Here is a 27,590-nt window from a genome sequence, read left to right on the forward strand (position 1 = left end):
CATTATTGCCTGATCAAGATTCAACGTGTCTTATTGAAACTGCCATTACCTCCCAGCTCTAACACCGCCAGGAGACCTTCTTCAGCTGGGCTTTACCTGGCAGTATGTAGTCTTTGGATTTGGAAGTTTAAGCTGTAACTGCATTAAGCAGCCACATTCACTAAAGGTGAAAGAAGAAAGAGCGTGCCCCAGTGGTCTAGCCATAGGCTCAGAAGCTGAGATGTATCCCTCCAGCCTCTGCTGCAGCCATGGTACATGCAGTTTATCTTGAGTTTCTCAGCTATAAAACAGATGGTCAAATACTCACCGAGCCCAGATTTCAAATGCCACCTGAGCAATGAGTGAAGGTTTGCAGAACAAGCAAATTATTTGCTAGTGCTTTCTCCTTGCCTTTTGCCCCACTCCAAAGTGGGACAAACAGCTAACAGCCTGGTGGTATTTGCCAGACATTTTGAAATTCACAGGAGTTCATCTGCCACTCCATCCATCTGCTCCCTGTTCCATAAAGGGCGTTTCAGGTGCTGGCTTAGCCACTGTACACCTTGCAGCTCAGTCCAGGTCTGTCAAGCCTGCTTGACCTGCCCAGAATGGGTCTGGACCCCCTTCCATGCCTTCTTGTTCCTTCCAGTGCCTGCTGTATAGCTCAGGCTCCCACCTTGTCTGATCTGGTGAATTGAACCCTGCTAAACCGTCACTTATGGAGGCCTGTCACGGAGCTTGAAACCAAGCCAGGCAGGAGCCTTCTGCTTCACCCGAATGCATCTTAGTGCATTAATAAAGAGCAAACATTGCAATGTGCTTTGCATTTTTACTTACAATCCAGCACTGCATTGTCTGGAGAGAAGACAATGTGGTATGGCCCCACACTGCCTGGGGAGGAGAGTTCACTCACACGCACTACAGCACTGCGTTAGTCAGCCCTCAGACAGCCCAGCACCACCCTGGCTGCACAGAAAATCCTGCTAATGTGACAGTGTGGCACCAACATCCCCAGCTTGGCAGCATTGGGGAAGCCTGGATTGCCTGGACTGCATGATCCAGCAGTGTTTGAAATGAGTGGTGCACAGCTATGGGCACATGTGGGCAAGTGGGAGCACTCTGCACCAAAAGATCCAGGTGTAGGATAATCCCTTGTCCCTTTATTTCCAATATAATGCACTAGTTCTTACTCATGACATGATACAACGAAACCAAAGATCAGACAAGCAGCCTGTGCAAATCCCCCAGGTTCCTGCTATCTGGGCAGGAAAGCTCAGCTTTATCTTCACTGCAAAGATGCAGCTTTTCCGCAGCTTCTGCCTTGAGTATTCCTCCTTAGCCCACAAGGAGCATATGGAAGGGATGCAAACTCACCAAACTCACTAACAATCATCCCCTCAGGCCTTGCCCACATACATTGTCAGCTCACCTGCTTTCATCTGAGACACCTGAGCAGCCAGCCCCTTGCAAAGAGCAGTGCCTCCATGTCCCACCGACTGCCTGTCTTTGATGAGACTGTCAGAAATCCACGCTGCCAACCACCTGCACCTGCACCAACCCTGTGTAGTCCATTACTTTTGCTCAGGCACTACCAGTTCATGGTTGTCTTCAGAGCCCAGATGTCATACCCATAAGCACTTGTAACACAAAAATTTTCTAGCAGGTTAAGTAGTCTGAGAGAGATTAAACTTCTTCCCCTCCTCTTGGAGGCTTTTGCTGTTTCTCAGAGGCTTACTAAGGTCTCCAAAAAAAGGGCAGAAAGATGGAGTTTCTCAGAAGGTACAAGCAGTTGTCATGGCTAGAAACTCTGTGCAGCTACTCTTCCCAGAGCTAAGCATCCCAAAACCACTACTGAACATGTGCAGAACACAACATTTCTAAGCAGCTGCTCCTTTCCAGAGCAAGCTCAGGTAGAGATTAGCCCAAAGCCAGCTGAAGAATCTCCAAAGGAAAACTGATGTGCTGCATCTGACACAACCTGAACCCAGGTCAGGACCTTCAACTGAAGCAACAGAGCTGCTTTTGCAGAAACACTTGAAAGTATTAAAACCCTTCTCTGGAAACTACACCAACTATTAAAAACTGTACAAATGATACAAAGTACAATATTAAAGCTGCAGAGCAGACTCCTAAATCTAAAATACCCTGTCAGCTCTTCAGCTTAGCCTGTGTCTCCAGAACACTCCTGCACTTCCCAGTGACATCAAATTCCCCCAGTGAACTTCCCAATGTAATGTTTTCATTGTCTCTTCTTGGCCAGGGCAAGCCATGCCTTTTTGGCAGGAGCAAGCCGGGCTTGGTTAGTCACATCTTTGTCACTTCTTGGCTAGACTACAGCTATGTGATACACCTGGGCAGGAAGCCCGTAGTGCTTGTCAAATGCCAACTAGAAGAGCATGCTGCAGTGGGAGCCCTGGCTGCCACAAGTGCATCAAACCTACCTCTCCTCCCTAGGCACCTTTTGGCATGAAAGCCAAGCCAAATTCAAGCTTGAGTCCTGATCTTTAAGGCATTTGATGGCATGGACCCAGCATGGCTAAAAGATCAGTTAAGACACAAAGATGGAAACCGTGATCATCAACAACGCCACCACTCTCCAAGAGCAGTGGACCCATCCAGCATGAGGACCATGTTTGCCTGTGGCAGAGACAGGGTCTTCTTTAAGAAAAAACTCTTCCCAGCTGGTGAAAAAGGAAGGGTGTCTAAGATGCTGAGTAATTCCCTTATTTTGCATATCCTATCTCTCTGCCAAGACATGAATCAGGGCCACTCTTGGTTTAGTTTGCTTTCGCATTTTTTTTTCTTTTCTATTTTATTTTATCTAAAATAGTTATAACAGTCTCCTGAACCCCTGTGAAATCCTTGCTCTCTTCCCCAGCAATGAAGTTGCCTGCTGGCAAGACAAGATGCACTACAGCTAAGAGGTCTTGGCACTAACCAACAAGATCTACATTTCAACAACAAGCACTGGAGCCCTCCCTCCCAAAGAGACCCTTCAAGGGTCAGTCCAGCAGTTGCATTGAGGATGCCTTGATGACAGACTCCTTCTGCAGGTCCCTGGATGGTCTGATCCAGCAGTCTTTACACTGTGCTCCACAGGGAACCAACTTGTGACATAGTACCCAAGGGAAATAGGTAAAAATACATTTGTTTCACTATTACTTGTAAGTGTAAGCACAAACTGTATTTGCTGCAGGCTGCTGATGGTGAAGGGTTTGGAGGGAGAGGGAAGCAATTGAAAATAAGGTCCCTTCATTGCTGCAGACCTTGTGCAGGACTTTCAACTTCCCTGTGGCATGTGGTGATAGAGACAGACTGCCCTGTGGAAAATGCTAGTGCTGTTATACAGTGTCTGCTTTTCTTAATGGAGGCAAGCCTATGTCGAGGTGGATTAAAATCTGAGCTAGAAAAAGATGTGATCTAGCTTGCTGTCATTTTTGGCAGGCAGAAGAGCAGTAAGGCAAACACAAGCTCCAGATTACTACCATTAAAAAACCATGGTAATTTCTTTCAAGTGTGTCAACGTTGTGATTCCTTTTAAATTCTGTGTTTCTACTGAATTAACATGTTAGTGCATGTTTTTGAACTGTAAACCGTAATGCCTGGGTCTGCTTAACCTCTTTTTATATCCTGTGTTGCTTCGTGTGCATTTGTCTTCCCATACATATCTATATGTCATATTATGCATTTATTAGACTCCATAAATATGGCTGGTAAATCATTCAGGGTTAAAATTCACTGCTATCCTCACATTATTTCCTAATCTTTAAAATATGTCAGTGGAAGAGCTTGAGGGTGACCTTTGACATCATAAATTGGAGAGCAGGTTGACATGGGAATGACCTCAAGAAAATCAGACCATAGAATGTGTGCATCAAGCTCCCTAAGAGCCTGACAGGGATAAACCTCTCCCCTGGGCTCCCAGAGCAGGACAGAAAGGCTAAGCCCAGCTTCCACAAACTTCTCCCTGTAAGCACTGGAAGAGAGAGAACCTGTTTAGTTGGAGTAAAATGTGTGTGCCAACATATTCAAGGCTTGCTGTAGCAGGTACAAGCATCTGGGGACATTTCAAGGAGTGATCGCGCCCTGCACTCCTGCACGGGGATGTTGCCGTGAACTTCAGTAGAAGCCAGGCTGGAATCTAAACTACAAGCAGCATTTGGGCGCCAGAAGACCCATCAGTGGGCTGGAGCGCGGTGTTTCTCGCACAGCCGGCAGCCTCCGTGTCCCGGTAAGAGCGGCATAGTATTGGCAGAGAAGCGCTTCCCGGTACCGCCTAGAGCCGCAACAGTGCGTGCGGTAACTACCCTGTGATTAAACATCCCCTGCAGTTGCTGCTCCATCGTGCAGGGGAACGCTTCCAACTGCTTCCAGCTGACTACGGACTTGGCTGCCCCAAAAAAACCCGTGTCTGGCTGGTGGCTCTAACTGCAAAACCCGAACAGGCTCGCCGCGCCAGTACTGAGCGGAGCGGATGCTCAACGCGGGCTCCAGAGTAGCGGATCGCCAAGCACTGAGCAAGGCACGCAGCATGTGCAGCGATAAGAGCCAGGATATCAGTGTACATGTCCAGGAGGACCGTGTCCGTACCGCGGGGCTGGCGGCGCACGGAGCCCCGCGCCCGGGACACGTCCCCGCACCCGCCCCGCCGCTCACCCTGCACGGCGCGCGGGACGGGGCGGGGCCAGCGCGGGGGGCGAGGCCTACCGTCCGCCTCGACCAATCCGAGAGCAGAGCTGCGGCAGTATGTAAATGAGCCGCGGGACGATTGGGCGGCGCGGGCGAGGGGCGGGGCGGGGCGGGGCGCTGGACGGGGCGGGCGGCGGCGGGGGCGCAGCTGGAATGGGGCGGGCGGGAGCGGGGCGCCCGGTGCAGCTGGCGGGGGGCGCCGGCCGCCCGCCATAAAGTGAATGGCCAGGGTGAATGGGAGGCAGTCGGCCGGCGCCCTCCGCCCTCCCCGTAAGCCGCGGGCCGGCAGCGACGCGCAGAGTGGCTGGGGAGCCGGGGGGATTTACTTTCTGATAGCGGCAGAGCAGCCTGGGCCGCGGGGCGGGGGTCAGCTTCGTCTCTCTCGCAGGATTAAGTCCGCTCAGCCGAACCCGCATCTGGAGCTGCTGTAAGTGCCTTTCCGTCCCCGGCCTTCCGGGCGAGCTTCTCCCCTCCTTTCTCCCTGAGCCCCTTCATACTAGCCTGGCCGGCCGTAACCTTTTCAATGCTGGCACAGGGTAAGAGCATCCCCGGCGGGGTGGCTCGGTGTGCCGTGCTCGGCAGCACGGGGTCAGTCCTAGTCCCGCGCGAGGTCGGCTTTCCGTCGCCTCCCGTGGGTCAGGGGACGGCAACCAGGTGAGAGCGGGCGGATCGAGCCCTGCCCTACCATCCAGAAGGGTCCCGGGGCTGTGCGCGGCCGAACTGTCCCCCATCGCTGCCGGGAGCGCTGTCCGCCCGGCAGCGGGGCGCGGCGCTTCCACTGCCCCTATACGGCCCAGCGACCCCCTACTCGCCGCTGTCGGGGTCCCGCAGCCCCGACCGTCCCCTCGGGGCCGACGCGGGCCCCTTCCCGACAAGCGCTGCTGGAGTCTCTTGCAGTTGCTAAACTTAGTCATTTTCCACTCGGGCGAGTGGGGCAGGGGCTGTTTAAATTAGCCGGGATTCGCTGTAAATAACAGCGCTGTGGGCTGCGGCTCAGCTGTCTGTAGGGTCCGGGGGAGAAGGGCTCAGGGAGCAGAGGCGGGGAGATGTCGCCGGGGAAAAGGAAGGCAGCCCGACGGCTTTTGGACAGTTGGATAAATGATATTTATGTAATGGGCTGGCTCCTGTTTACAGCAGAGTCGACCTCCCTGTAGAGCCGGGGAGAAGCGAGCCGGCCCCCGCGGACGGAGCGAATCTGCCCCGGGACGCCGCTGGCTGTGGCGCGCCGGCGGACGGGGTTCCAGGGACCCGACCGGGTATAACCGACCTGGTCGGGACGCGGGGAGGGAGCGCCGACCCCGCGGCAGCTCTGCCGGGAGCATCGAGCCTCCCCGGCGGAGCGCGGCTGCCCGGCGCTGGGAGGCTTCGGGCAGAACCGGCTCTCGGGCCTCCGGGCCCTTGCACGGGCTCTCCCGCCGCCCTGGCGCCGGGGACACGGTGCAGAGCGGCGTCTCTCCGTCCCGCTGAGTGACCGGGAAACCCGGCCAACTGCAGCGGGCTCCCGACGGAGCCCGGTACCGTCTGCTGCCCCGTCTATTCCCCGCTCAACGAGTGCTGCTCCGGGGGAAGAACCAGCCCGCCAGCGCGGCACCCCCTTGTCCTTCCCCCCGACCTCCTCCTCGGAGCGGGAGTAAGGAACGGGTGCGTCCCGGCTGGCCGCGGCTGCGGCGGGGGAGGGCGACCGAGGCGGGGGCCGATGCCCGCGCTTCGCTGCAGCTGCTGGAGCGGGCTCAGGGAGGGGGGGCGGCGGGCCCGGTGCCGCCGAGCGGGGCACACCTGTCGGCCGTTCACCCGGCGCCCCCGCGGCTGGACAGCTGAGGGGACGAGCGGGGAGGGGGGTGGATTCCCCCCCCGGCAGTGCCAGAGCCCTGACGGGGGTTGCCGCAGCCCCCCCGCCTCCCCGCTGGCGTTAGGCAGCTCGGGGCAGCAGTCCCTTGGCCGGAACTCCCGGGGCTCCGCGCCCCTTCCCCGCCTGGCCCGGCGGGTTACCAGGTGCAGAGCTCGGCTCCGCACGGGCGGCTGCAGAGGAACACGCTGCTTCAGGACGCCGGCGCCCGGCAGAGCCTGGAGGTGAGCCCCCGGCCGCCGCACCCGGCTGATGCTTCGAGATGGCGGTGCAGAAATCAAAACGAATCCCTCATCTCTGCCCCGTTCCTTCACCTGGGAGGGAAGCAGCCTCCCGACTGATGGGCCCACGATCCGTTCACTTTCTAAGTGGAGTCCAGTGCTGAAAGCAAAGAGAGGAATTTGGCGTCCCCCAGACAAACTTGTGGGTCTTCCACACACGGCCTGTGGCCTGGAAGGCAGGATACTAGCGATGAAATGGCTCTTCCCCCATCTGCAATTTCGGGAGATGCTAAAAGGAGCTGCGCAGGAAGGTGTCTTTCAGAATCTCACCTCTGTTCCTGTCCCATCTTCCAAAGACAGGGAAAGGACCACCTTTTTGGCGATGGGATCAGGGTTTCCCTGGCTCCCATGTCCAAGCCCCTCAGCCTGCTGGTGACCTGAAGCGGATGGGTGTTTGTGCGGGCTTTGATGGTGCCTTGCTGTGAGGGACAAAGGGCTGCCTGCTGGCTCCTGAGGGACTGTCAGATCATGGTAGCTGCTTTCAGTTTTTGCAAATATCTGCTGGAGCAGAGTTTGATTTTAATTTTTTAAAATTATTTTTCATTAGCAAATTGTCACACCATGCCCAGTACTCCTCACAAGAAACCTCACAGAGAGATGTCTTTCCCTGCCAGCCTGGAGAGGGGTCTGGGCAAGGGCGGTGGTTTTCCTGCTCTTACTGTAGTTCCTGTGTTTGCCTGACCTGCAGCCCAGATTCTGCCCATGCAAGCCCACCTATATGCCTCTCCAAGCCAGTGGTTTAAAAACCTATATTAATTTTTTTCAGAGAAACTGTTGCAAGCCTCAATTAATATCTATTACATTTCTATAAGGGCTTAATTCAGGCAATTAATAGATCTGCAAATTGTGACTGGATTGCAAAGATATTGGTTAATGTACCCTATGGAGAGCTGGCAAAAAAAAAAAAGGTATCTTATCTCTGTCAGATGCTACCCAAAACATTGAGATTGAGAGGTGAGGCTGACTTTGGAGACTGCCAAAAAGAAAAAGCCAGAAACCTGATCTAGGAGACCGCTCCAAAAGGAAGATGAGATGAGCAGGGGACATGAGGTCTGTCTCGTGACCTGGCACATGTGCCCTGGCCTTGGGGACAGGGGAGGTACCTGGGTCTGGAAACAAAGTCCCAGATGGGGAGAACTGCTGGTTTCAAGCTGTGTGCCCTCCATCAGGAAGGCAACAGGATGAGACTATGGGGCCATGGAGGGAGGAGAGTCAGAAACAGGAGGCTGTGGCATCTCTGAGCAGGCTCAGCTATTTATCTGGTTGTTTAAAAATGGGAGATTGCTATTTACTTAGGGCCTGATGGCAGAGGGGGCAAAGCTCCCCCTCTTGCTGTGGGCCACTGGGGCCGAGGGCATTAGGCTGTGCCAAGGCTGGGCATTTGCTGTTGACTGGAGAACAGTCTCTACCAGCTGGTATTGAAGTTAGTGCTGAGGCTGTTGGAAAAACCCTCTATTGTCAACACCCAGCTGAAATAGGCTGGGGTTTCGGACGGCTGGAGAAAGATTTCTGAGGCCAGTCCGCCACACTTCCCTTCCTCCTCTTTGTGTGCTGCTCCCCCTCACCAGCACCCCTGCCCTCCTCCCACCTCACCTCTGAATATTAATGCCTCTGGCAGATTGGATAATAATGTGACTGGGAATTGAATGAAGCTGGTTATTAGCTCTGGGCTTCCTTGGGGTATTTAAGGGAGTCCACGGGCTGATCCTGGAAGCTTGGCAGCACAAGGGACCAGGGCCAGACTCGGCAAAGGAGGGGGTCACTTCTGTGGGAAAGGATTTGCTTGAATCCTTATCTCCCTCTGACCCCAGAGGAGGACAGGTATGACAGCCTGGCCAGAGCAATTCCTTTTGGATGGCTAGCAATAGATCTGTTTCTGTTCTATTCTGAATAGGGTTCTGGCAAAAAAATTAAATATTAGACCTTTTTTTTCAGGAAAGACCTGGGAGATCTAGCTGGGCAGTACCTGAGAGACATTTCTGTTATTAGGCTTTAAAAAGAGGTGGGGAGTCAGCAAGTGAGGTCACTCTCTTCCCTTCCCATCAATGTCAGAGCATTACCAAGCAGATTGAGGTAGAGAGCCAATCTTCTACTCATGAACAGGAAATTTCCTACTGATCTGCAGGGTATAGGTTCAGCCTTGGAGCACTCGTTTCTGAAGAAGTGAACCTTATGATCTCTCTCCTCAGGAGCCTTCTAACCTTTCCATACATGGGTCTCTCGATGCTTTAGCACAAAGGGAAATATCCCTTTTGAGCAGAGGAGAAACTGAGCTATGGCAGAATTACCTGAGTCAGAAATGCAGCCTCTGTCCCTTGACCCTCAATCTGATGCTCTTTGCTGTCTCCTAAACCATAATTCCCCCAGAAAACAAACATTTACACCCTTTTGAATAGTGCAAAAAAGGAGGGAAACCAGAGCTGGATTTGCAGAAACTGATACTAATTTTGTCCCTCTGATTTTTCAACTATTCAAAGTGTTCTGAGATGCATTAATGGGGCTGTAGTTACTGGGGATCTCAGCAGATTCCCAGCTTGAGGGAGCTGTGTCCTGCATGTACTAAATTAACCCCTAAAAATCACCATCAGAGCTGCTGTGATTGAGATACCTGTTTGTAAACCCCTAGCAAACGAGTTCACAATCCCAAATCTGAGAGCTTAAGAAACACTTCTGTTGGGAGGATATAGCACATATGCCACACTGACTCATGTAGCACTGATCCTACAGCCTGTTCTTTTCAAATAAATACATTAAATAGCTACTTGGGGAGCTTCAATGGTGTGGCACAGGCTGAAAGGCTCAGCAGCCGCCGAGCTCTCTGCAAAAACTGAAAAAGTACAAAGATGGAATAAAACAAATGACTAGAGATTTGCAGTTACTTCTACCTCTCTTTCTCTCAGCTCTCTCTCTCCATTCCTTCTTCCCCTCAACCTCATTTAAAGCAGAAGCAGCCTTCCCACCACCCATTGCCTTTTCTCCCCTTTCCAATGCTGCCATTTATACGAGTGTAATTTTCTTTTAAAAAGTTGATTATAAATTACCATTGTGAAACATGAGGATTTAATGGTAAATCAAGTTGACCTGTCTGCATGTGGACATTTTTATTTACTCCTTTTTTTTAAAAGCAAATAAACATAGAATCCCTCCCACATAAAGCAGCTCCCCACTTAGATTTGAACACAGTTTAAAAGAAATCCCTTTTGTTTTAGCCATTTTTATTTCCTGTTTGTTTCTGAGCTTAGACTTGACAATGAAAACCACATGAAATTCCCTTTCTGTTCCATCAGTTTTATTTTTGGTGCTACAGTATCCCAACTACCAGTTCTAGGAGTTGGGTTTGGGGGGGGGGGGGTGTGATTTTTTGCATTTATTTCAAGGCTGTTTTCTAAAAGTAAATGCATGCAGGTTTTCTTCCAAAATAAAATAAGACTTTTTAGAGGAGTGGATGTACCAGAATAATTTTTAAAAATTAGATTGTTATGGTAAATTAATGGAGCTATAAAGGTCAGTCTCCGTATGGATCCATACCTAAGCAGGGAGAAATACCAAAGTGATGAAAAATATGGACTTCCTTGTCCCATTTAAAAGGGTTTTCCAGCTTACTTTGTGTTGGGTGGGTTTTAATAACGGTGCCCCGGTGCCTGAGCTCAGATATGCCCGAGCAGCAAGCCGTTCCCGGGCCCTGGAGCTGCAAGAGAGGTTGCTGACAGGGTCTGGGCGGGCAGAGGCGTTTTTGGCTGTACAGCCCCGTCCCCGGAGCAGGATGGCCCCTGGACGGGACGTGGTGCGACCCAGGCAGCAGGGTTGTGAGATGGCTCACATCCTTCTGCCCCATCCCTTTTCTCTCCGAGCCGCTTTGATGGGATCGCCCGAGGGCCAGACTGGCTGAGTAATTAGGGCTCTGCAGCTTCCTCTCCTACCCACCCAAACTGCCTACCTCCCGGGGCTCCGCATGGGATGCGGCCTCGAGCAGATGGAAAAACTGAGGATTTGGCGGGGGAGGGGGGAGGGAGGTGGAGTAGGGGTGGAGGAGAAAGAAAAAAAAAAAAAAAGAGGCAGACTTTGTACACAGTCCTTAGGCAGCACACTACATTTCAGGATCCCCAAAGTCAAACCTCTTGGTTTTGCTTTTGCAATGACTGTTGTGTCCGTGGATTTAGGGACGCAAGACATTTTGCCACGGCCTCGAGTGGGGCCCCTGGGCGACAGGCTCCGGGAGTGAGGGGCTGCTAGCTCTGCTTGCCCACCCGCCCCTCCTCCTCCTCGCCCCCGATACTCACAACGTCCGCGGCCGGTGCACGACAGGAAAACCGGGCGCTCCGCGGGCCCGATCCTGCCGGCACAGGCCGCGTGCGAAGCACTGCGGGATCGGCCCCGGCAGTGTTTGCTAATTGCCTCCCTCGCCCCTTCAAACAGTGTCTAGGTAAACAGGCTGACCTTCAGGGCATGTTGCAAGGTCCATAAAAATGGAGTGTGGAGAGGGAGCAAGCTCCAGCATCCCTCCCGGAGCCACCCCGCTCCTGCCCCAGCCCTACCAGCTGCAGTATCGCAAGGAAGAGGGGAGGGATACTGTGAGCTGAGATCATCCACTTGTTTTATTCACGGCAGTCTTCATCCTGCAAGGATCTTCCTGCCAGAGAGCTTTAAGAAAATTTAAATATAAATTACTTGGGGGGAAAAAAAAGGACAAATCATCGGGAAACTTTACAGCCAAATACAGCAGACATCGGCTCCCTCCGGCACTGCGGGTTTGTACTGAGACAACACATCCCTCGGAGCAAGCCAGCAGTTTCTGGGCTCTTGTTTCCTTAACCAACAGAGCTATTCGTTGGCCATGGTGGTTGGTGGGGCCATCACAGAACTCGTGGCAGTTACCCCTTTTTCCTTTGCAGTTTTGCAACCCACTGGGCTCTGACAGGTTGTTTTAAAACAATGATCTAGTACCACCCCTTCCCTCCAGAAAAGCTTCTTTCTAGCTGCTGGTTTTGCCGAGTTCTGTCATAGAACAAATGCTTATGATCAAGTCGAAGTTCTCCAGAAAGGATTTCCAGAAGTGGTGATGGATGGCAGACACTGGCAGCTCTACAGTGCATGGAGGTCACACAGCCATAGCAGTGTGACATGCTGGTGGCAGGGGATCCTTCTCGAGCTACAACCTCCTGCATCACCCACTTGATGAGGGGCTTTCTTGAGTGTGTTTACTAATTGTGAGAATCATTTACGTCTTTGATAACATCTGATTCATCCACTGCTCTCCATCTGCATACAAATCTCCTGACAGCAGCTGGAGTCACAGAGCTATCTGGGCCTCCCTAAAATGAGCCAACTTTACGGCCATAGAGATACAGAAATGACCCTGCCCAGCTTCTGCAAGCACAGCCCCCATAGGAATCAGGCCAGTTTCCTTTGACTGCCAGAATAATTAGTCAAATTCATACAATTGCCCAACTAAATACAGCAACACATACCGATCTGCTGATGCCAGGCCCTGGTGGCCTTTGCTGCTGCATGAGCAGCGCGTGTCCAGCCCTGAGCTGCAGACAGGCTGCCTGCACCTCTCATTCCTGCCCAAGATCCTGGCTTGCAACTGTCTCGTCTCACTCCTGGCTCTGCAAGAGGAGATCACGATCCCTTGTACGCTGTGGTTGTGCAGCTATTTCTCTCATGCAGACGCAGGGAGATCCCTCAGTAGTGGCATGGGTCGCTTTGGAGCCTGATGGGGCTGCAGGAGTGGGCAAGGGCAGGTGGGGATGAGCAGAGTCAGTATGTTCTGGCCAGGCCAGTGCTGGCACTCCACTTTAGCAGATCCTTTGTTAGTTGCAAGATTTTCCCAGGCAGAACTTCTCACTGAAATCAGTCTTTTTTCTCCCTTCCCCGAAACAAAGGGATTAATTTCCCTAAAGGACTTTTCTTCTCCTATAACTGCAGACCGTGCTCTCCCTCCCAGCACTCCTGCATGGTGGATCCGCACCATGCCAGCAACTTTGTGTGATCGAATGTTGTTTGGGCAAAACTGAGTTTTTGCTGATTTATTTTGTTCCAGATGCCTAACAAACAAAATAAGCCATAACAAAGCATAACCTTATTAATATAACTGCATCGTCTGTCAGAATGAAAATCCTAGTCCTGTTTGATAGATCCAAGGTGCCAAACAGCTCACTGAGGCATAGCATCCAAGGGATACTGAAAACACAGCTGGACACAGTGAGACCTGAAGTACAATGCTTACAAGAATGCAAGAACTATGAATGTTTAGGGAAAAAATCCCAACTTTGCAGGAAGTCTGGCAGGACTTTTCTTCTGTGCTAGGATTAGCAATTCATTTCCAGATTTTGTGTGCCATTTCAGAAACTATCTAGGTAGGCTAAGGGCAGCACTGAGGTCCAAAGATACTATTGCAAAGAACTTGCTTTAAGCCAAGCCCAAGCACATTACCCTGCCTCTGTGCTTCAGTTTGGTGGGGTCTGCACCAGTCTGGGAGACTGCAGACACACCTGTTGGGGGGAATGTTGCACTGTGTATGGGGCATGGTGACATCAGGGCGCTTCCACAGCACAGGGGCATCGTGCAGCCCATCAAATAAGCGAACGGGACACATTCCATTGTGGGCTTTTTTTGCTGTGGACATGGGTATGGAGCTGTCAATCCTTGGGACACTTCCATTGTGATAATCCTCCGGAATACAGGCAGTTTATTAACCCTCTGCTACCCAGAGCAGAGGTTTCAGCCATCATCCTCTTCTGCAGCTGGAGGTTCATGTCAAAGTGAAGGAAGCGAGTGGCCTGATCTCATCTTGCCTCCAGCCCCCAGGAAATGCATTAGGCAGTGTCCAGCGTGGTTGGGCATTTTCCTAGCACCTCTTATCTGAGGATCTGAAAGCACTTAAAGGAATCTTGCTTCATTACCTTCACCAGTTCAGATATGCTCATTTACATGACTTCTGAAATGAAGGATACAGTTCCAGAACAGTCAAATAGTTTTACCTACATCATAAGACAAGTCAGCAGCAGCATCTTACCTCCTCTCCCTCTTCCCACCTCACATTATTGGAAATTTCTCCTTAGAGCCATGCACAAAAAGAGAAGCAACCTGGACCTCCTTGTCAGAGAGCTGCCAGCTCTCAGATCCTTGCTGCCGGCTGTGGCCAGGAAGCCTGGCAGCAATAGCTTGGGCTACTGCAGTTCCATGGCACCATGCACGGCTGTCAGTGCTCTGCAGCCCAATCCATGTGTGGGGCAGTGCCAGACAACTTGCTCTGACAACAAAGCCACTAAGTGCCTCAGGGAGCTTTGTCGATTTCTACTGATGGGAGGAATAAAATCCCTAAACCGTGTTCCCGGCTTCAAAGCAACACACACCGCTACGAAGCCTCCCTCAGGAGCTCAGGGGTTAGTGCCCAGCTGTAGGGACTAAATCGAGAAATAAAGTTTATTATAACCTGTGACTCAGCCCTTGCTGGAGGTTGATGATCCACTTCTGAGTGTGCACCCGAAACCACTGCTCAGGCAGCCTGAGGCTGTGCACAGCCTGATGTTTTTGGAGGCAGGCAGCTTGCTCTCCTGTCCCATAATGGCCCTGCGCTCCGGGTCACCAGTTGGCTGCTGCTGTTTATCTTCCAGTGATTAATGGTTGCTCTTGGTTCCTGCTGCAATTCCATTAAGATTAGAGATTTAAAGCTACACTGAGATGTTTAGCAGTGGGTGACCTTGGTCTCCCCATAGTTGTATTTCTATAGTCTCGAGGACACAAATATTAACTCATTTTGCATGCCATCCTTCTTGCTTTCTAGCAGCAGGGGAAGAGCCCCTCACCGGCAGCACTTGTGTTGGCCAGCAAAGAGAATCTTGGTTGCTGTGCAATTCATGTGCTGGGCTGATGTGGCACTTGTAATTCCAGCCCACAGGCACTCTGATGGCACCATCCCCTGAACAAACACATGGATCCAGAAAACAAAATGCTCTTATGCGAGGGAACAGGCACAGTCTCAATCACTTCCTCTTTGACAAGCGGCAGAGGGACAGGCAGGGGCTGTTCCACCTTAGCTCAGCCTCCCACAGGGATGAAAGCACAGAGGCTGATCATCTTCCTGAAAATGTACATTTAAACAGAGTCCCAAATGTTTGTCTCTCCTAAAAGTAAGCCAGCATATGGGGAACACAAGCATGGGAGGAGTGAAGCAATCAGCAGTAGTTTGACTTCTGCAATTGATGGAGCAGGAAGACAGCTCTGACACTAAGAATCTAGTGTAACATCATACATTCACCTCAGGGGATGCATGAAAGAAAGAAAAGACACTTCCCCACAAATGATTGCGGAGCACCTTTCAGCCTGAGGGTTAACCCTGAACTCTTTGTGGAGATCAGCAATTCCAAGCAGAAGATTCAGTTACTATGGCCCTGGATGGAGGCAGCAAACTCACATGCACAGGGCTGTGCTGATCTGCTTGAGAGAGGCCGGCTTAAGGCTTCCCTCCTGTCCTTGGGACATCAGTGGTCATTGTGCTGCTACCTTGGAACTTGAAGCATCAGGTCCTTGCTAGAGCACCCCTGCATGCCCACGGGAAGTCAAATAACATCAAAACAATGCAAGAGACAGCTTTTCACTTCCAGATCAACCTGCCAAAGCAGGTCCAGCAGGAAGCCTGCTCCCCAATGGTAGTGCAGAGAGTCAAGCAGCACACACTAGTCAGTCTCTAGGCAGCTCTCAACAGGCAAGACCCACATCACAAAAGCCACCCCTATAATTAGCCTTACTTGGCTTGAAGTCAGCTTTTATGTTTCCTTCTCACCCCTTCAAAGAAAAAAAAAACCCAAGCAAAAGCCTCTTTGCTCCCAGGTGATGGAACAGTATATTACTGAGAACCAGGAGATGGGTCACAGGGACCCTTGTTTCTCTTTTCAGGTAAACAAGATTGCCCTCCTCACTGTTCTCCTTCTACTGCCCAAATGGCCCTGGCTTGGGCAGTCAGGAACTGACACAGAAATAGAAAGGGGTGAATTTGAAAAGAGAAAAGGCCTAGAGCCAGGACTGTTCTTTCCCTGCCCTCCACCATGCCCATGGAGCAGGAACGGCAACTCCCTTTTTGACTGGAGGATCTTGCACAGGTGGCTGCAGCATGTTCACATGGGCACCAAGGAGACGACACAGATGAGCAGTGACTGGAAGAAGAGATGTGTTTGTTACAGGTTTGGGAACCTTTATCTCAGGAGCACTCACATACATCCATGGAAAGAGTTACAGTTGCTGGAGCAGACTAGGAGTCATGGCTAGTTTTGCAAAAAACTGAAGCCCCTGAGCAAGCCTGGCTGCATGTTGCTAGTACAGGAGCTATCCCTAAAGAAACCATACTTTTATGTTAAAAGAAAGTGAGATGAAGAATCAGATGAAGATGGTAAATTTGATTTTATCTAAAAATGTTTTTGAGGTGCCAATTTCACTAATTCCTTGAGACCGGGCAAACAACTTAGTAGAAATGCCATGAAGGTTTAGCATTGACTTTCTTAATGTCTCTGCCTACAGCAAGACCTGGCCAATGTGGACAAAAGCTCCTTTTTTAAAATCCAAAAGGGCTGTATCATCTAGAATACTACCTTACAGCCTTTTGTGTCAGTAGCATGCGATTGCCTTTGGGTAAATACATCGGTACAGAGCTCACATGCTGTCCCCATTGCAGACTTTTCCTGCTTTTATAATCACGCTGAGCAGATCCCTTTATCCCCTTGCTTTTGCTTCTCCATGACCTGCTCACAGCAAACTGAGAAGGCATTCCTTGATGCCACCACATACGGTACATGCAATAGGTTATGCAATTACATATATACATAAAACATCTCCTCTCTGAAATCCCCCTGCTTTTAAATTCAGTTCTCAAAGCAAACTTGTGCTCAGCCACAAGTCCCTGTTTAAACTCGAATACTGGCCACACTTCATAGCCAGTTTTAATCTACGTGCCCACTGTATCTCTGAGGCAGGGTAAGCATGCTATGTTGTATCCAGCAGCTTGGATCAGCTTTGCAACCACTGCACTGGTGCAGCCCAGGATGGGGCACAAATTTTCAATACCAGGACTACGCTCTCCTGAGCCTTGTATCTTGTATTGTCATTTATGCCTATGGAACCTTACCTGTGTAAGATACTCTCCCCTGGTTTTCCTATCTTCACTCTAGTTTGCAAAGATGAAAGCAATGCAAGATGTGGAAAAAAGAGCAAACAGGACCCTGCACAGGAGGACACTGTCCTTGAGTTACAGCAAGGCAAGAATCTGAATTCCTCCTTAAATCGTCCAGTACAGAGTCGAGCCCTAGAAGAGAGGAAATTGTGCTTGACAGATGCAATCATATGCAAATGGCTGTAGAAGAGGGGAAATTATCATCTACAAACATTGGGCAGAAATTCCATCTGCTGCAGACTCAAGAAGGGCTCTTAATAAATTCTGAGACAGCAAAGTGACACACATCTTAATCAAGACTTAATCCATGGAATTAATTCACTGCGCGTTTCTGCATAATTCTGAGAGTAATGCTAAAAGCCATGGCAATATCAGCAGCAGATGGACTCCCCTACTCCATGCAAAGGTATTAAAGAAAACACAGTCCCTGTCACATCACTTCATGCATGTACACACAGCAAAAAGCAACAGGGCTGTGCCTGGCTGCTGCCAGGAGCTTAACACAGCCAGCAGACATCAAAGGTCAGGCTTGCCACAAAGTGGAAATGGAAACCAGCCTCATGGCAAAGACGGAGTCCTGCCACTTCTCTCCCACAGGAGAGGAAAAGCCCAAAGCAAGGCAAAGGTCTGGGAAACCAGAATAGAGTCCTGCTTCATTAGGTGCTGCTTCCAGAGAGCACTGACTGAGGCTGGTGTTGAGACTGCCCCACCGGTACCTGGGAGAGGCGGTGAATGGAGGTCAAGCGAAGCAAAGAGCAAGGAAGACTGCAGGGGTTTTGTGAGTGACATCTGCTGCAGAAAAGCCAGCAAGATAACCATTATAAATGGCTCCTTGCCCTCTCACCACAGCCTGGGAAGCACACTACAGGTATGGGAATCAGCCCTGCCAAGGGCCCTAGTGGCAGCCTTGTGCAAATTGACTAAAGGAGACTTCAGACAGCTCTGAAAATACATTCTTAGTCACTGTCATCTACCTCCAAAGGAGGTGCAACAGCTAAGTGATTAATCTCTTGTTTACATGTCTAAAAACTAACACAGTCCAGACTGTCTTCAGCATGTTCCCTCCCTGACACACGTGGATTTGAGGGGCTGGGCAATCCTTCATCACCCAGAATCCAGCTTTCACAACTGATCTCCACCTAAAGTCTGAAAGTCCCAAACACCCGGTCCAAACCTCCCTAAACCCAGGGGTCCCAGATCCTGGCACAGTGCATCAGCTGTTGTGTTTTAGAGGAAAAGGATCCCTATCTGGGAAGTTGAGGTATCAGCTGAGGGTGGCTGAAGTTTCAGAAGCTGCTGTGGTCCCCTCAAAGTGATTCAGCCTTCATAAACTGTGTACTGGTGGCAGTGAAACATCCTGCGTTTTTCTGGGTTATGATCCAAAATTCAGATTAGGGGCTAACACAGGGCTAGCTCACCTTTCCAAGGGGATGCGACCAGACTTGGAACACTTACTCCCTCATGCCTGCCTCTTCATGAGCATCAGATGTGGTCCAGAACAAAGTGATGCTCTCAGCTGATCTCCTTTAGGCAATACAGGTGGAGGATGCAGGGTTCATAAGGAAGTGAATGATGAAAATAATTGATCTTGGGAGAGAGGGGTGGGTGGGGAAAGAGGTGGCAGAAGAGTCACAGTGGTTCCGGCAGTTGTGGGGATCAGCACTGACAGCTTCCCAGTTGGGAAGCTTTCAGCCAGGGAAGATGGCTCACCAGCACAGGCCAGTCTCTTGAGGGGACATGGGGAGCCTTCAGTCAGGATGATCTAAGGCTGGAAGCAAGCTCCTGCTGCAGCCAGGATCACTCATTCCCAGGCACCTAAGGGTGTGAAATGTGATTCCCATGTTAATTCAGGTTTCAGAGGTCCTTGTGTACCCCAAAGGAGTCCACTTACACTGCCTGGGTCTCTGCTTGTAGCAGTGGCTGTGCAGGCAGATGTGCCTTCCTCTCACTGCCAGGCACAGGAATGCTTTTCTTTTGGGATGTGTGCATGTAGTGCTCTCTGGACAGCTTTACTTAGGCTTGGCCAGCTTGTGGAGAAACAAGAGAGAAAGAGGAGGGAAGCTGGGCAGGGAGGATGGGAGAGGTGGGATGACTGGGGAAGGTGCTAACAGCCCTTGGCTGGCCCAGAACCACTTCCTCAGATCTCCATTACACAGCATGCTCCCGGCGTTGCTATTTCAGTCTGAATGTCACCTATAAATTGGAGGCTCTTTCTCTGAAGGCTGCAAATAGAAGTGTCACTAGATGATCTTTGATTTATAGGGAAGCTCAGCAGAAAGCCCAGTATGTCTGTTTTCCAGCCAAGAAACCCAAAGGTGTCCAAGGAACCCACAGGGATCCTTTGCTTTTCCTAGACCTTTCCTCAAGGCGGGTGCCTGCTGGAGGTGGTGAGGAGAGGTCACACACACAGATTGATCTCCCTGTGACTACTGTTTTTCAGATTCTTCCTCCTCCACTGCCCATCCCTGCCCCATGGATTTCAACCTGCTGGCAGATGCAGAGGCTCGCAGCCCAGCCTTGTCTCTCTCGGACTCTGGAACTCCTCAACACGAGCACAGCTGCAAAGGGCAGGACCACAGTGGTGAGTGCAAGGCTCAAGATGCAAGAAAGACCCTGACCCATCCTTGTGGGTGGATCTGGGTGGCCAGTGGCTGCAGTGCTCCCGGAGGGACAGTTTCCTGTTGTACTGGGAGCCAGCACAGTGCCATAGCAGCATGGCTGTCCCAAAAAGCAGGGGGAAGGCATAAGGGTGCATATTACAATGACAGCTGTTGGAAGGGTCATCTGGTCCTGGCTGAAGGAAGCCACTGCTCACAAGGGCACAGCCCATGGCAGGCTGGGGCCAGACAAGTCGGGTCACAGGCCAATCAAGATTTTATTGTATTTGCCTAAACAGGATCCCCAGAGCAGGAGAGCTTTCCCCACAACATAGGAAGTATAATACACAGAACACTATACCTAATTTTAAACGGCCCTTTTATTTTTTTTACCTCTGTTTAAATTTTTTAGGTTTAAACTTTCCATGATAAAGGTAAATCTTGGGCTGAACTTTCCAGGTTCAGTCAATAAGATGAAAGGGAAGCACTGTCTTGCTCCTGCTTTAACTGCAAAAGCCTCCTCACCTGTGCCTTGGTGCACTGCTCTGCTGCTCTCCCACAGAGATGCCTCTGACCATTCCCAAAGACTGAACAAACCCCAAGCCTGCTGAATTCTTTATCAGGCTCTGAATAAGAAACATCACCATTCACACCTGTTCAGAAATCAGCTACCAAATGCTATGGCTTCCTCTGGATTTTACATTTGTCCGGTTACCACTGCATCCCTTGTTATTCTGGATGTGTCAGGACAATGCAAAGCTGCTTCTGCCAGTGCCAGCATGAGGGAGTGAGGGCTGGGGACAGCCCGCTGCTCTCTGTGTAAAGCCTCCAGGCTCACCCGCATGCAAAAGCTAATAAGGATAATGATGCAGATTAAAATTCCCCAGAGAAAGTATCGTAAAGGGAGTTACACTGGGATAACTAGAGTCAGAGAATCCACCCGACAAATTCCCCACTGCACGCGTACCTTAGTTGGGCACATCCCCAAGCTCAGTGGCTTCTCGTCAGCTGCTTTGGATGCATGGCAGTGTCTCCATTCAAGTGGCCTTCCCTACTGAGCCCACCCTGGCATGCTGTAGAACTGCCAATTTAAGCACTGACTTTTTTTTCCATTAGGCATGAGCAGCTAATTCCAGCTATGGCCACAGTAGTTTCACTGAGTGGGCGAACGTGTACAAGATATATTCCACAACCTATTTTGGGGTGACAATAAACGTTGGATGCCTGGCTACATCACTCCCCACTGTCTTAAGCAGTCTAGAAATAAAGGGGTTCTGGCAGGTGACTGTTTGTCAGCACTAGCTGCGTGCAGATGCTGGCAGCTTGTGCCTTTGCACCAGAGGCTGATGGCAGCCCATGAATCAGCAGTGTCAGGCAGAATAGAGCTGGCTACCAAGGGCTGCCGGGGACAGGGGCAGGGCTGCACTTCCAGCACTTCTTGACTCCCCTCAAGACACCAGCCTCCCTTACTTCTCCTTGGCCCTGCTTCATTCATCCACACAGTAAGAGATCCTGAGGAAGTGAACACAAACCTTGCTTGTCTGGGCTCAGCACCCAGGGATCTCAAGTGTCCTTCAATAGTATGCCATGGTTTGTGACACCTTCTTCTGTTAGGTTTCATCAGGCAGTACAGGTCAAGGGAGAGCAAGAATGAGAAGTGAGGCAGGTAAAGAACTGCCCCACATCTCCCCATACTGTACTCCTCAGCATGGATTCAGGGCACCCACATCCTTTCTGTGGGCTCCTTTCTTTCCCTGTATTGCCACAGTTTTGGTCCCTACTGCGACCAGTCCAAACTCTGCACCTTTTACAGAGGACTCTTCTTCCCTGCTTATAGAAGAAACAGAAAAGAGATGACACAGAAAGAGACACAGGTAGCACGTATGGAAACAAAAAGGACACCAAGATGAACTGCAGAGATTTTTCAAGGCTCAAACAGATTCCTACTTCTCCTTAGACTTAAGATTTATGAAAAGTAGGTATACCAGAGGGTATTGAGAAGATACATTGTGGTCTCTTTCACCCAGATGTAGCCCATAAAGCAGTGATACCTTCACTTCATTTTCTTTCTCTCTTGGTCTATTTTCTTCCTGAGTGAAAAAGGGCAGTCCTGGGCAGGAGTTCCCAATTAGGACACAGCCTCCTGTTTCACAGCAGCCCCTTTAGAAATGATTATTTGTCAGGGACTTTGGTGAGAACACATCCCCTGTATGCATCAGGCTCCTAATTAACCCAGGCTCAGCAGATGAACAAACAAACCAAATGTTGTCGGTTCATCTGTATTGAGCCATTCCTAATAACTAGCTCAGATGGGGGGCATCACTCTCCTTTTAATCTCTTTTGGAGATGGATAGTGCAGGAGTCTCCTGCATCCAATACTGGTTTAGAGCACTGAGTTAGAGAAATCAGATTAATCTCCTAGGCCAGAACCACTATAAAAAATCCACACCAAGAGCACACTTTCAAGAATTCTGCTGAATATGAAATCCACAAACAAAGATGCTCATGAAAATGAGAAGAGTACCACAAGACCACAACCAAGCTCTTTCATTCCGCTTTTCAATTTCTATGGCTTTGTTTCAAGAGTGTGCTGGGAAAGTTTTTGTAAGAGGTATACCCTGCATAGAAACACAAACTGGTCCTGGTGCTGGGAATAGGACATGGCACCTTCCTGCTCAGAAGAACCAACTTATAACCTGCTGCTGTGAGCAGTGGCCATCTCACTGTCCTTGCATTCACATTCCTGCTGGTGGATAGCATCAGATGGGTTACAGAAGCAGAGGTGGCTGGTGGGGAGCAAACCACTGACCATACCCAGGGTTTCCTCCATGGAGAGCGAGCACCTCTCCTGCAAATGCACTCTACGACTCCAGCACTGCTCCCTTTGGAGAAAGGCAAGTACAAGGAAGGTTTTCCAGGAACAGTAGGAAAATATTTGTAAATTAACAGGCTGTCATAGGAGCAGGGTAGTGGTACCAAGTTCCTGAGACAGGAGCATCTTCCAGGTCTGGGGTCCGCTAAAGCACCTGCTGTTGGCACAGCACTGCCCTGCAGCAGAGTCTCTTCTCTGGTGGGGCTCAGATGCTTTTAAGCCTCTCTCATGCCCCATAAAAATTAAATGGAAAAGACAGAGCCTATTATTCCGGAGCACATCCATTTGACTTGAGGAATCCCTTTTTTCACTGACTCAGCTGTATTCCAGGCTGCTGTCTCCTTTCCTTCCTACTCATTAAGGGGCTGCACCAGACACCTTCATGTTGAGATTTTTCTGGACTTTGAAGCCTTTTAAGCTAGCTTCCACTCAAAGAACTGCAACCAAACAAAAATTTCAATTTTAGCAGAGTGATGCCAGGATTTTTGTAAAGGTAATTCTTCCAAGTGGAACAGTTTGGGAGCTATTTGCAAAAATTTCTATTTAGTTTAGCAGACTATTTCCCATTGTAAAAGAACACCTCCACTCCCTGCTGAAGACCTGATTTTCATTTGGAAATGAAAATGGAAAAAGCTTCACCTGGCTTCTAGATCAAAGGAAGGAGGAGTTGAACATCAGAAATTATTAATTTTCCTCTATGGTGACTTGTCTTGATTCCCAGCAGAATTAAACACAAGCTATAGCTTTCTTCCATCATAAAAGAAAATGTCACATATGAGCAGTTGGGCAGTCTGTGGAGGACAACTGAATGGAAGATATTTGTATGTGCATTCTGCCTCTATTTGCATTTTGCCTGCTTGGATTTGCACAGCCCCCAAAAAGGGCTGTGACACAGGGAAGCAGCTGGCTGCCACCTCCACCCACAACAGCCAAAAGCTCAGCATGCAGACATGGACTTGATGCCCAGAAGGAGGCTGAGCAGTACATTTCAGTGTGATACCAGTGTGAACACTGGAGAGTTTTGAGATGTTCATTTAATGGGCAGTGAAATGAGAGATACTGCCTCTAGAAGAAGGATCTGTGAGTCAGGAGAAGGGCAGGGGCAGAAAGACGGGGAGATGCTGGAGTGCTTCATGGTATGGTCTAAGAGAGGCCTTTTCTTATTTTAAAAAAAATCAAAACATGTGCACCTAAGTGAGAAGGTAAAGGAGCAAGAAGGGGAGTGAAAAATTGTGGTCCTCAGGTTTAATTAGTTGAAGAGCCTCAGCTTGCTATCAATTTGCCTTTTCCCATGACTTGTCCACGGAAACGCTACTGGATCTTTTGCTGTGTCATAAGTGTCAATTTCCGTTCAGTTTTTCTAAAGGACACCTTAAGGCAGAAAGTTTTAAGCAGAGTAAGAACCTTCTTACTGGTCTGGGTAAGTTCTGCCACTATCCCCCATGTGAACTGTGACAAATGAAAACCGAGTATTGGAAGTTTGGAAAATCTAAAACCAGTCACTTGGAAGCTAACATCTATTACGGCAGTTAAACAAAGGCAAACTCTGCTGCGTGAAGGGGCCATTGGTTTTGGTGCTGGATGGATGCCTGCTTGCAAGGACAAGGGAGGGAGATGGGACCACTCCTGGTGGCTACAGTGGAGTGGGATCTCACTGAGCATGCACTGGTTGCCCCAAGGATAGGCTCCCCAAGTGCATCCAAGCCCACAAGTTAATTCAGGGGATCTCTCCCATCTTTCTGTCTCTCACACAGACACTGAGAAGTCCCAGCAAAACCAGACGGACGACTCCAACCCCGAAGACGGCTCGCTCAAAAAGAAGCAGCGGAGGCAGAGGACGCACTTCACCAGCCAGCAGCTCCAAGAGCTGGAAGCCACTTTCCAGAGAAACCGTTATCCAGACATGAGCACCAGGGAGGAGATTGCAGTCTGGACCAACCTGACAGAGGCACGAGTCCGGGTAGGACTGCAGCCCTTCCACCTTCCTGGACCTGAGCTTGTGATGCATGCTGTGAAGCATGACCAAGCTGTCCTCAAACCAAGGAAGGAATTAGGAGCACTAGAAAATTTCCCTGTCTCGGAAACACCTCACCAGGGTCTGCACTTGAGATTTGACACATCCCGACACACATATACCCCATGCTGGTGGTGCCTTCCCCATCCTGGGCCACCTTGCAATTACACAGATACATACAAAGCCCAGGCTCTGCCCCACAGAGCCCCACCAGCTGCCTGCCTCATTCCAGCAGACCCCTTCCTTGCAGAAGCATCATTCCCCAGCCTTAGCCTTGCTGGAGGGCACCTTTTTGGATTCCCAAACCACTGTGCAGTCACAGGCGTGGTGTGGCAGGGCTCCAGCTGGAGTGAGAGCTTCTCTCTGCTACTAGAAATATGAGTTAGCAGCACCATGAATAGCCTTCCAGCAGCTTCCATGCTCTAGGAAGTTATATTGTTTGAGCCCCTCTAACACTAACAGATTTTCCTGTTAGAAGACAGACTTAAAACACCCCACCCCAAGCAGTCCTGAGGTAAAGTCAAACCAAGAGAAGTTATTTCCTTTGTTCAGCAGCTCTCAAGCCGCATCCCCCAAATACTTTGCTCCCAAGTCACACAACCCCAACCCCTCCTCCTGGCTGTGGTCACTTGGAAATAACAGCAAGAATTTTTCTCTTTTTCCCGTATAAAGGGCATCTGTTTGTTGAGTGAGGTGGGTTATTCTGTGTGTTGTGAAATGGCAGTGGTTTGGGTTTTTGTTTGTTGGCTGAGGACCACCTGGTGATTCCTGCTGGGAGATGACCCTGAAGCCTAGACATCTTGCTGCAGCTCTTTCCTGATGCTCAGCCTCCCATCTCCCTGGGAGGATCGCCAGCTCTTCAACAGCTCTTGAATTGCTGGGCAAAGAAACCAGGGCAAGGCCCCTTGCAAGGACAGCCAGAGCAATTTCCATGCCCTCCTTCTCTCTCTCTTGCAGGTCTGGTTCAAAAACCGCAGAGCTAAGTGGAGGAAACGAGAGAGGAACCAACAGGCCGAATTGTGCAAGAACAGCTTTGGAGCCCAGTTCAATGGACTGATGCAGCCTTACGATGACATGTATTCCAGCTATTCCTACAACAACTGGGCCACCAAGGGGCTTGCCAGCAGTCCGCTCTCGGCCAAGAGCTTCCCATTCTTCAACTCCATGAACGTCAGTCCCCTCTCCTCCCAGCCCATGTTCTCCCCGCCCAGCTCCATCACCTCAATGACCATGCCTTCATCCATGGTCCCTTCTGCGGTGACCGGAGTACCGGCCTCTAGCCTCAACAACCTGGGAAACATCAATAACCTGAACAGCCCAAGCCTCAACTCTGCTGTCTCATCCAGTGCCTGTCCTTACGCCTCAACAGCCAGCCCCTACATGTACAGGGACACGTGCAACTCCAGCCTGGCCAGCCTGCGGCTGAAGGCCAAGCAGCATGCCAACTTCACCTACCCGGCAGTGCAGACGGCAGCTTCCAACCTGAGCCCTTGCCAGTATGCTGTGGACAGGCCTGTATGAAGGGCTGCCCTCTGCCAACCAGGACTTGACCTTAGCCTGACAAAAGGAGACCTTTAGCCCTACAACAGCATACGTCCTGCAGAGAATGAGAGTGAACATGAGAGCGTAAGAGGGAGAGGGAGAGAAAGAGAGAGAGAAAAGAATGAGCAGGCAGACGAACCTTTATGAAGATTTGTCTATTGTATGGTGAATTTTGACTGAGTTTCCCCTTCAAAACCCCTTCCCTTCTTGCCCACCAAACCTTCTCCTCCATGGTAAAATAAACTTAAACAGTCTACTGGAAGCCCCATGGGGAAGTAGGAGGCCAAACATGCAGGGTGCCTGACCCATGGGCAGCACAACCAAGTATGTTTCAATCTGCCCCTCCAAGCCCCACAGGGGTGAGCTCCCCAAATCCCTGGGACAGCACGGGCAGCTGCACATCATCCCTGCAGGAAATAGCCAGAGACAGGACAGCTTGGGGAGGGTGCCACTTGGTGCTTGGCTGAACCATTTTCTCTGCACATGTGCAAGATTTTGATGAAAGATACCTTGCCCATTTATTTATCATGCAGCCAGTAAGGAAGCCTTGTCTCAGTCAATTAGCATCTCTTTATAATGCATATATATACATGGCCCTTCAGACTTGACACCTTTAGGAGCTGGGGGTTGTAAGAATATAAAATATGTGTGTGTATATATATATATCTATCCTATATATATACAAATACATATAGAGACATTAAAATATGCTTTCTTGTTTTGTATGTGAAATAACCTACAAAGTAGACCTCAAAACCAAAAACCCTGTAAAGGAAGCACACCCACTGAGGCAGTGTCCTGGCTGTCATGCTTTACTGCTTCAGTCATTTCAGTCAGACACACTGCTGCCAGCATACCCCCCAAATATCCCCATTTGCAACAATCAGCTCCTCCTTGCACATCTCCTTCCCTTCCCCAAATCCCATTTCCAAAAAAAGATAATAAAAGTTGGCACAAATCCTTTAAGCTTCTGCTTGTGTGGTTATTGAGAGCATGGACCTTCATCTGAAGATTCTGAAATCAAGTGCCAGCAGCCCAGGCAAGGGTGAGCATCCTTAGAAGCACCAGCATGAGACAGTCCAAGTTGGACCAGGGGCTGAGGTTTGGAAGAGTAGTCCATGTTCCTCACTTACAAATCAAATACCTGGCTCCTCAGAACAACGAAAGCCCATACACACAGTAGGAAGAGGAAAACAAGTCCCCACCCTGCTCCCTGTCTGCATGCACCCAGTGCAGCAGGAAGGTTGAGCTTCTTCTGGCTCAGGCTTCCCCACTGTGCTGGATGAGGCCAGTGCCTTTGGCCTCCCACAGCCCAGGGCAGGGGAATCCCCCCAAGCACTCTCGAACTGAGCAATGGCCCCCAGGGGAGAGGCCAGATGCAGCAACCTGCCCTGCTCAGTTTCTGTTGGGAAAGCTGTAAAACAGAGGTGGTCCTCTCAAGCTATACAGGCACCCAGAAAAGCTCGTGCTTCACAATGCAGAGGGAGGCAGCTGCTCCCTCCAAGAGCCCAAGGAAGCTCCACATGCAGCAGGGGAGCAGGACATCTCTACCCAGTACAATCACCTTTCCCTTCATCAAGCACAAACTTCAAGGGGAAAACA

The 27,590-nt window shown here is 50.3% G+C and overlaps 1 protein-coding gene across 1 annotated transcript; it reads left to right on the forward strand.

Moving 5' to 3' along the window:
• Positions 1-4,854: 4,854 nt before the first annotated feature.
• PITX3 (paired like homeodomain 3) lies at positions 4,855-26,954 on the forward strand. Its single transcript, XM_048312133.1, has 4 exons — positions 4,855-5,095; positions 19,404-19,544; positions 24,187-24,392; positions 25,404-26,954. Exons 2-4 carry the CDS (start codon positions 19,436-19,438, stop codon positions 25,965-25,967), a joined length of 879 nt encoding a protein of 292 aa, XP_048168090.1. The 5' UTR covers positions 4,855-5,095; positions 19,404-19,435; the 3' UTR covers positions 25,968-26,954.
• Positions 26,955-27,590: the final 636 nt, after the last annotated feature.

The sequence above is a fragment of the Corvus hawaiiensis genome, chromosome 8 (assembly GCF_020740725.1).
Source record: "Corvus hawaiiensis isolate bCorHaw1 chromosome 8, bCorHaw1.pri.cur, whole genome shotgun sequence".
In the NCBI taxonomy this organism is placed as follows: domain Eukaryota; kingdom Metazoa; phylum Chordata; class Aves; order Passeriformes; family Corvidae; genus Corvus; species Corvus hawaiiensis.

Bases quoted from the DNA above. Each gene is read 5' to 3' on its own strand.
- PITX3 (XM_048312133.1), top strand. From the start codon at position 19,436: ATGGATTTCAACCTGCTGGCAGATGCAGAGGCTCGCAGCCCAGCCTTG. The intron at 19,545-24,186 runs GTGAGTGCAAGG...TCTCTCACACAG, and splicing joins CAAAGGGCAGGACCACAGTG to ACACTGAGAAGTCCCAGCAA. The intron at 24,393-25,403 runs GTAGGACTGCAG...TCTCTCTTGCAG, and splicing joins TGACAGAGGCACGAGTCCGG to GTCTGGTTCAAAAACCGCAG.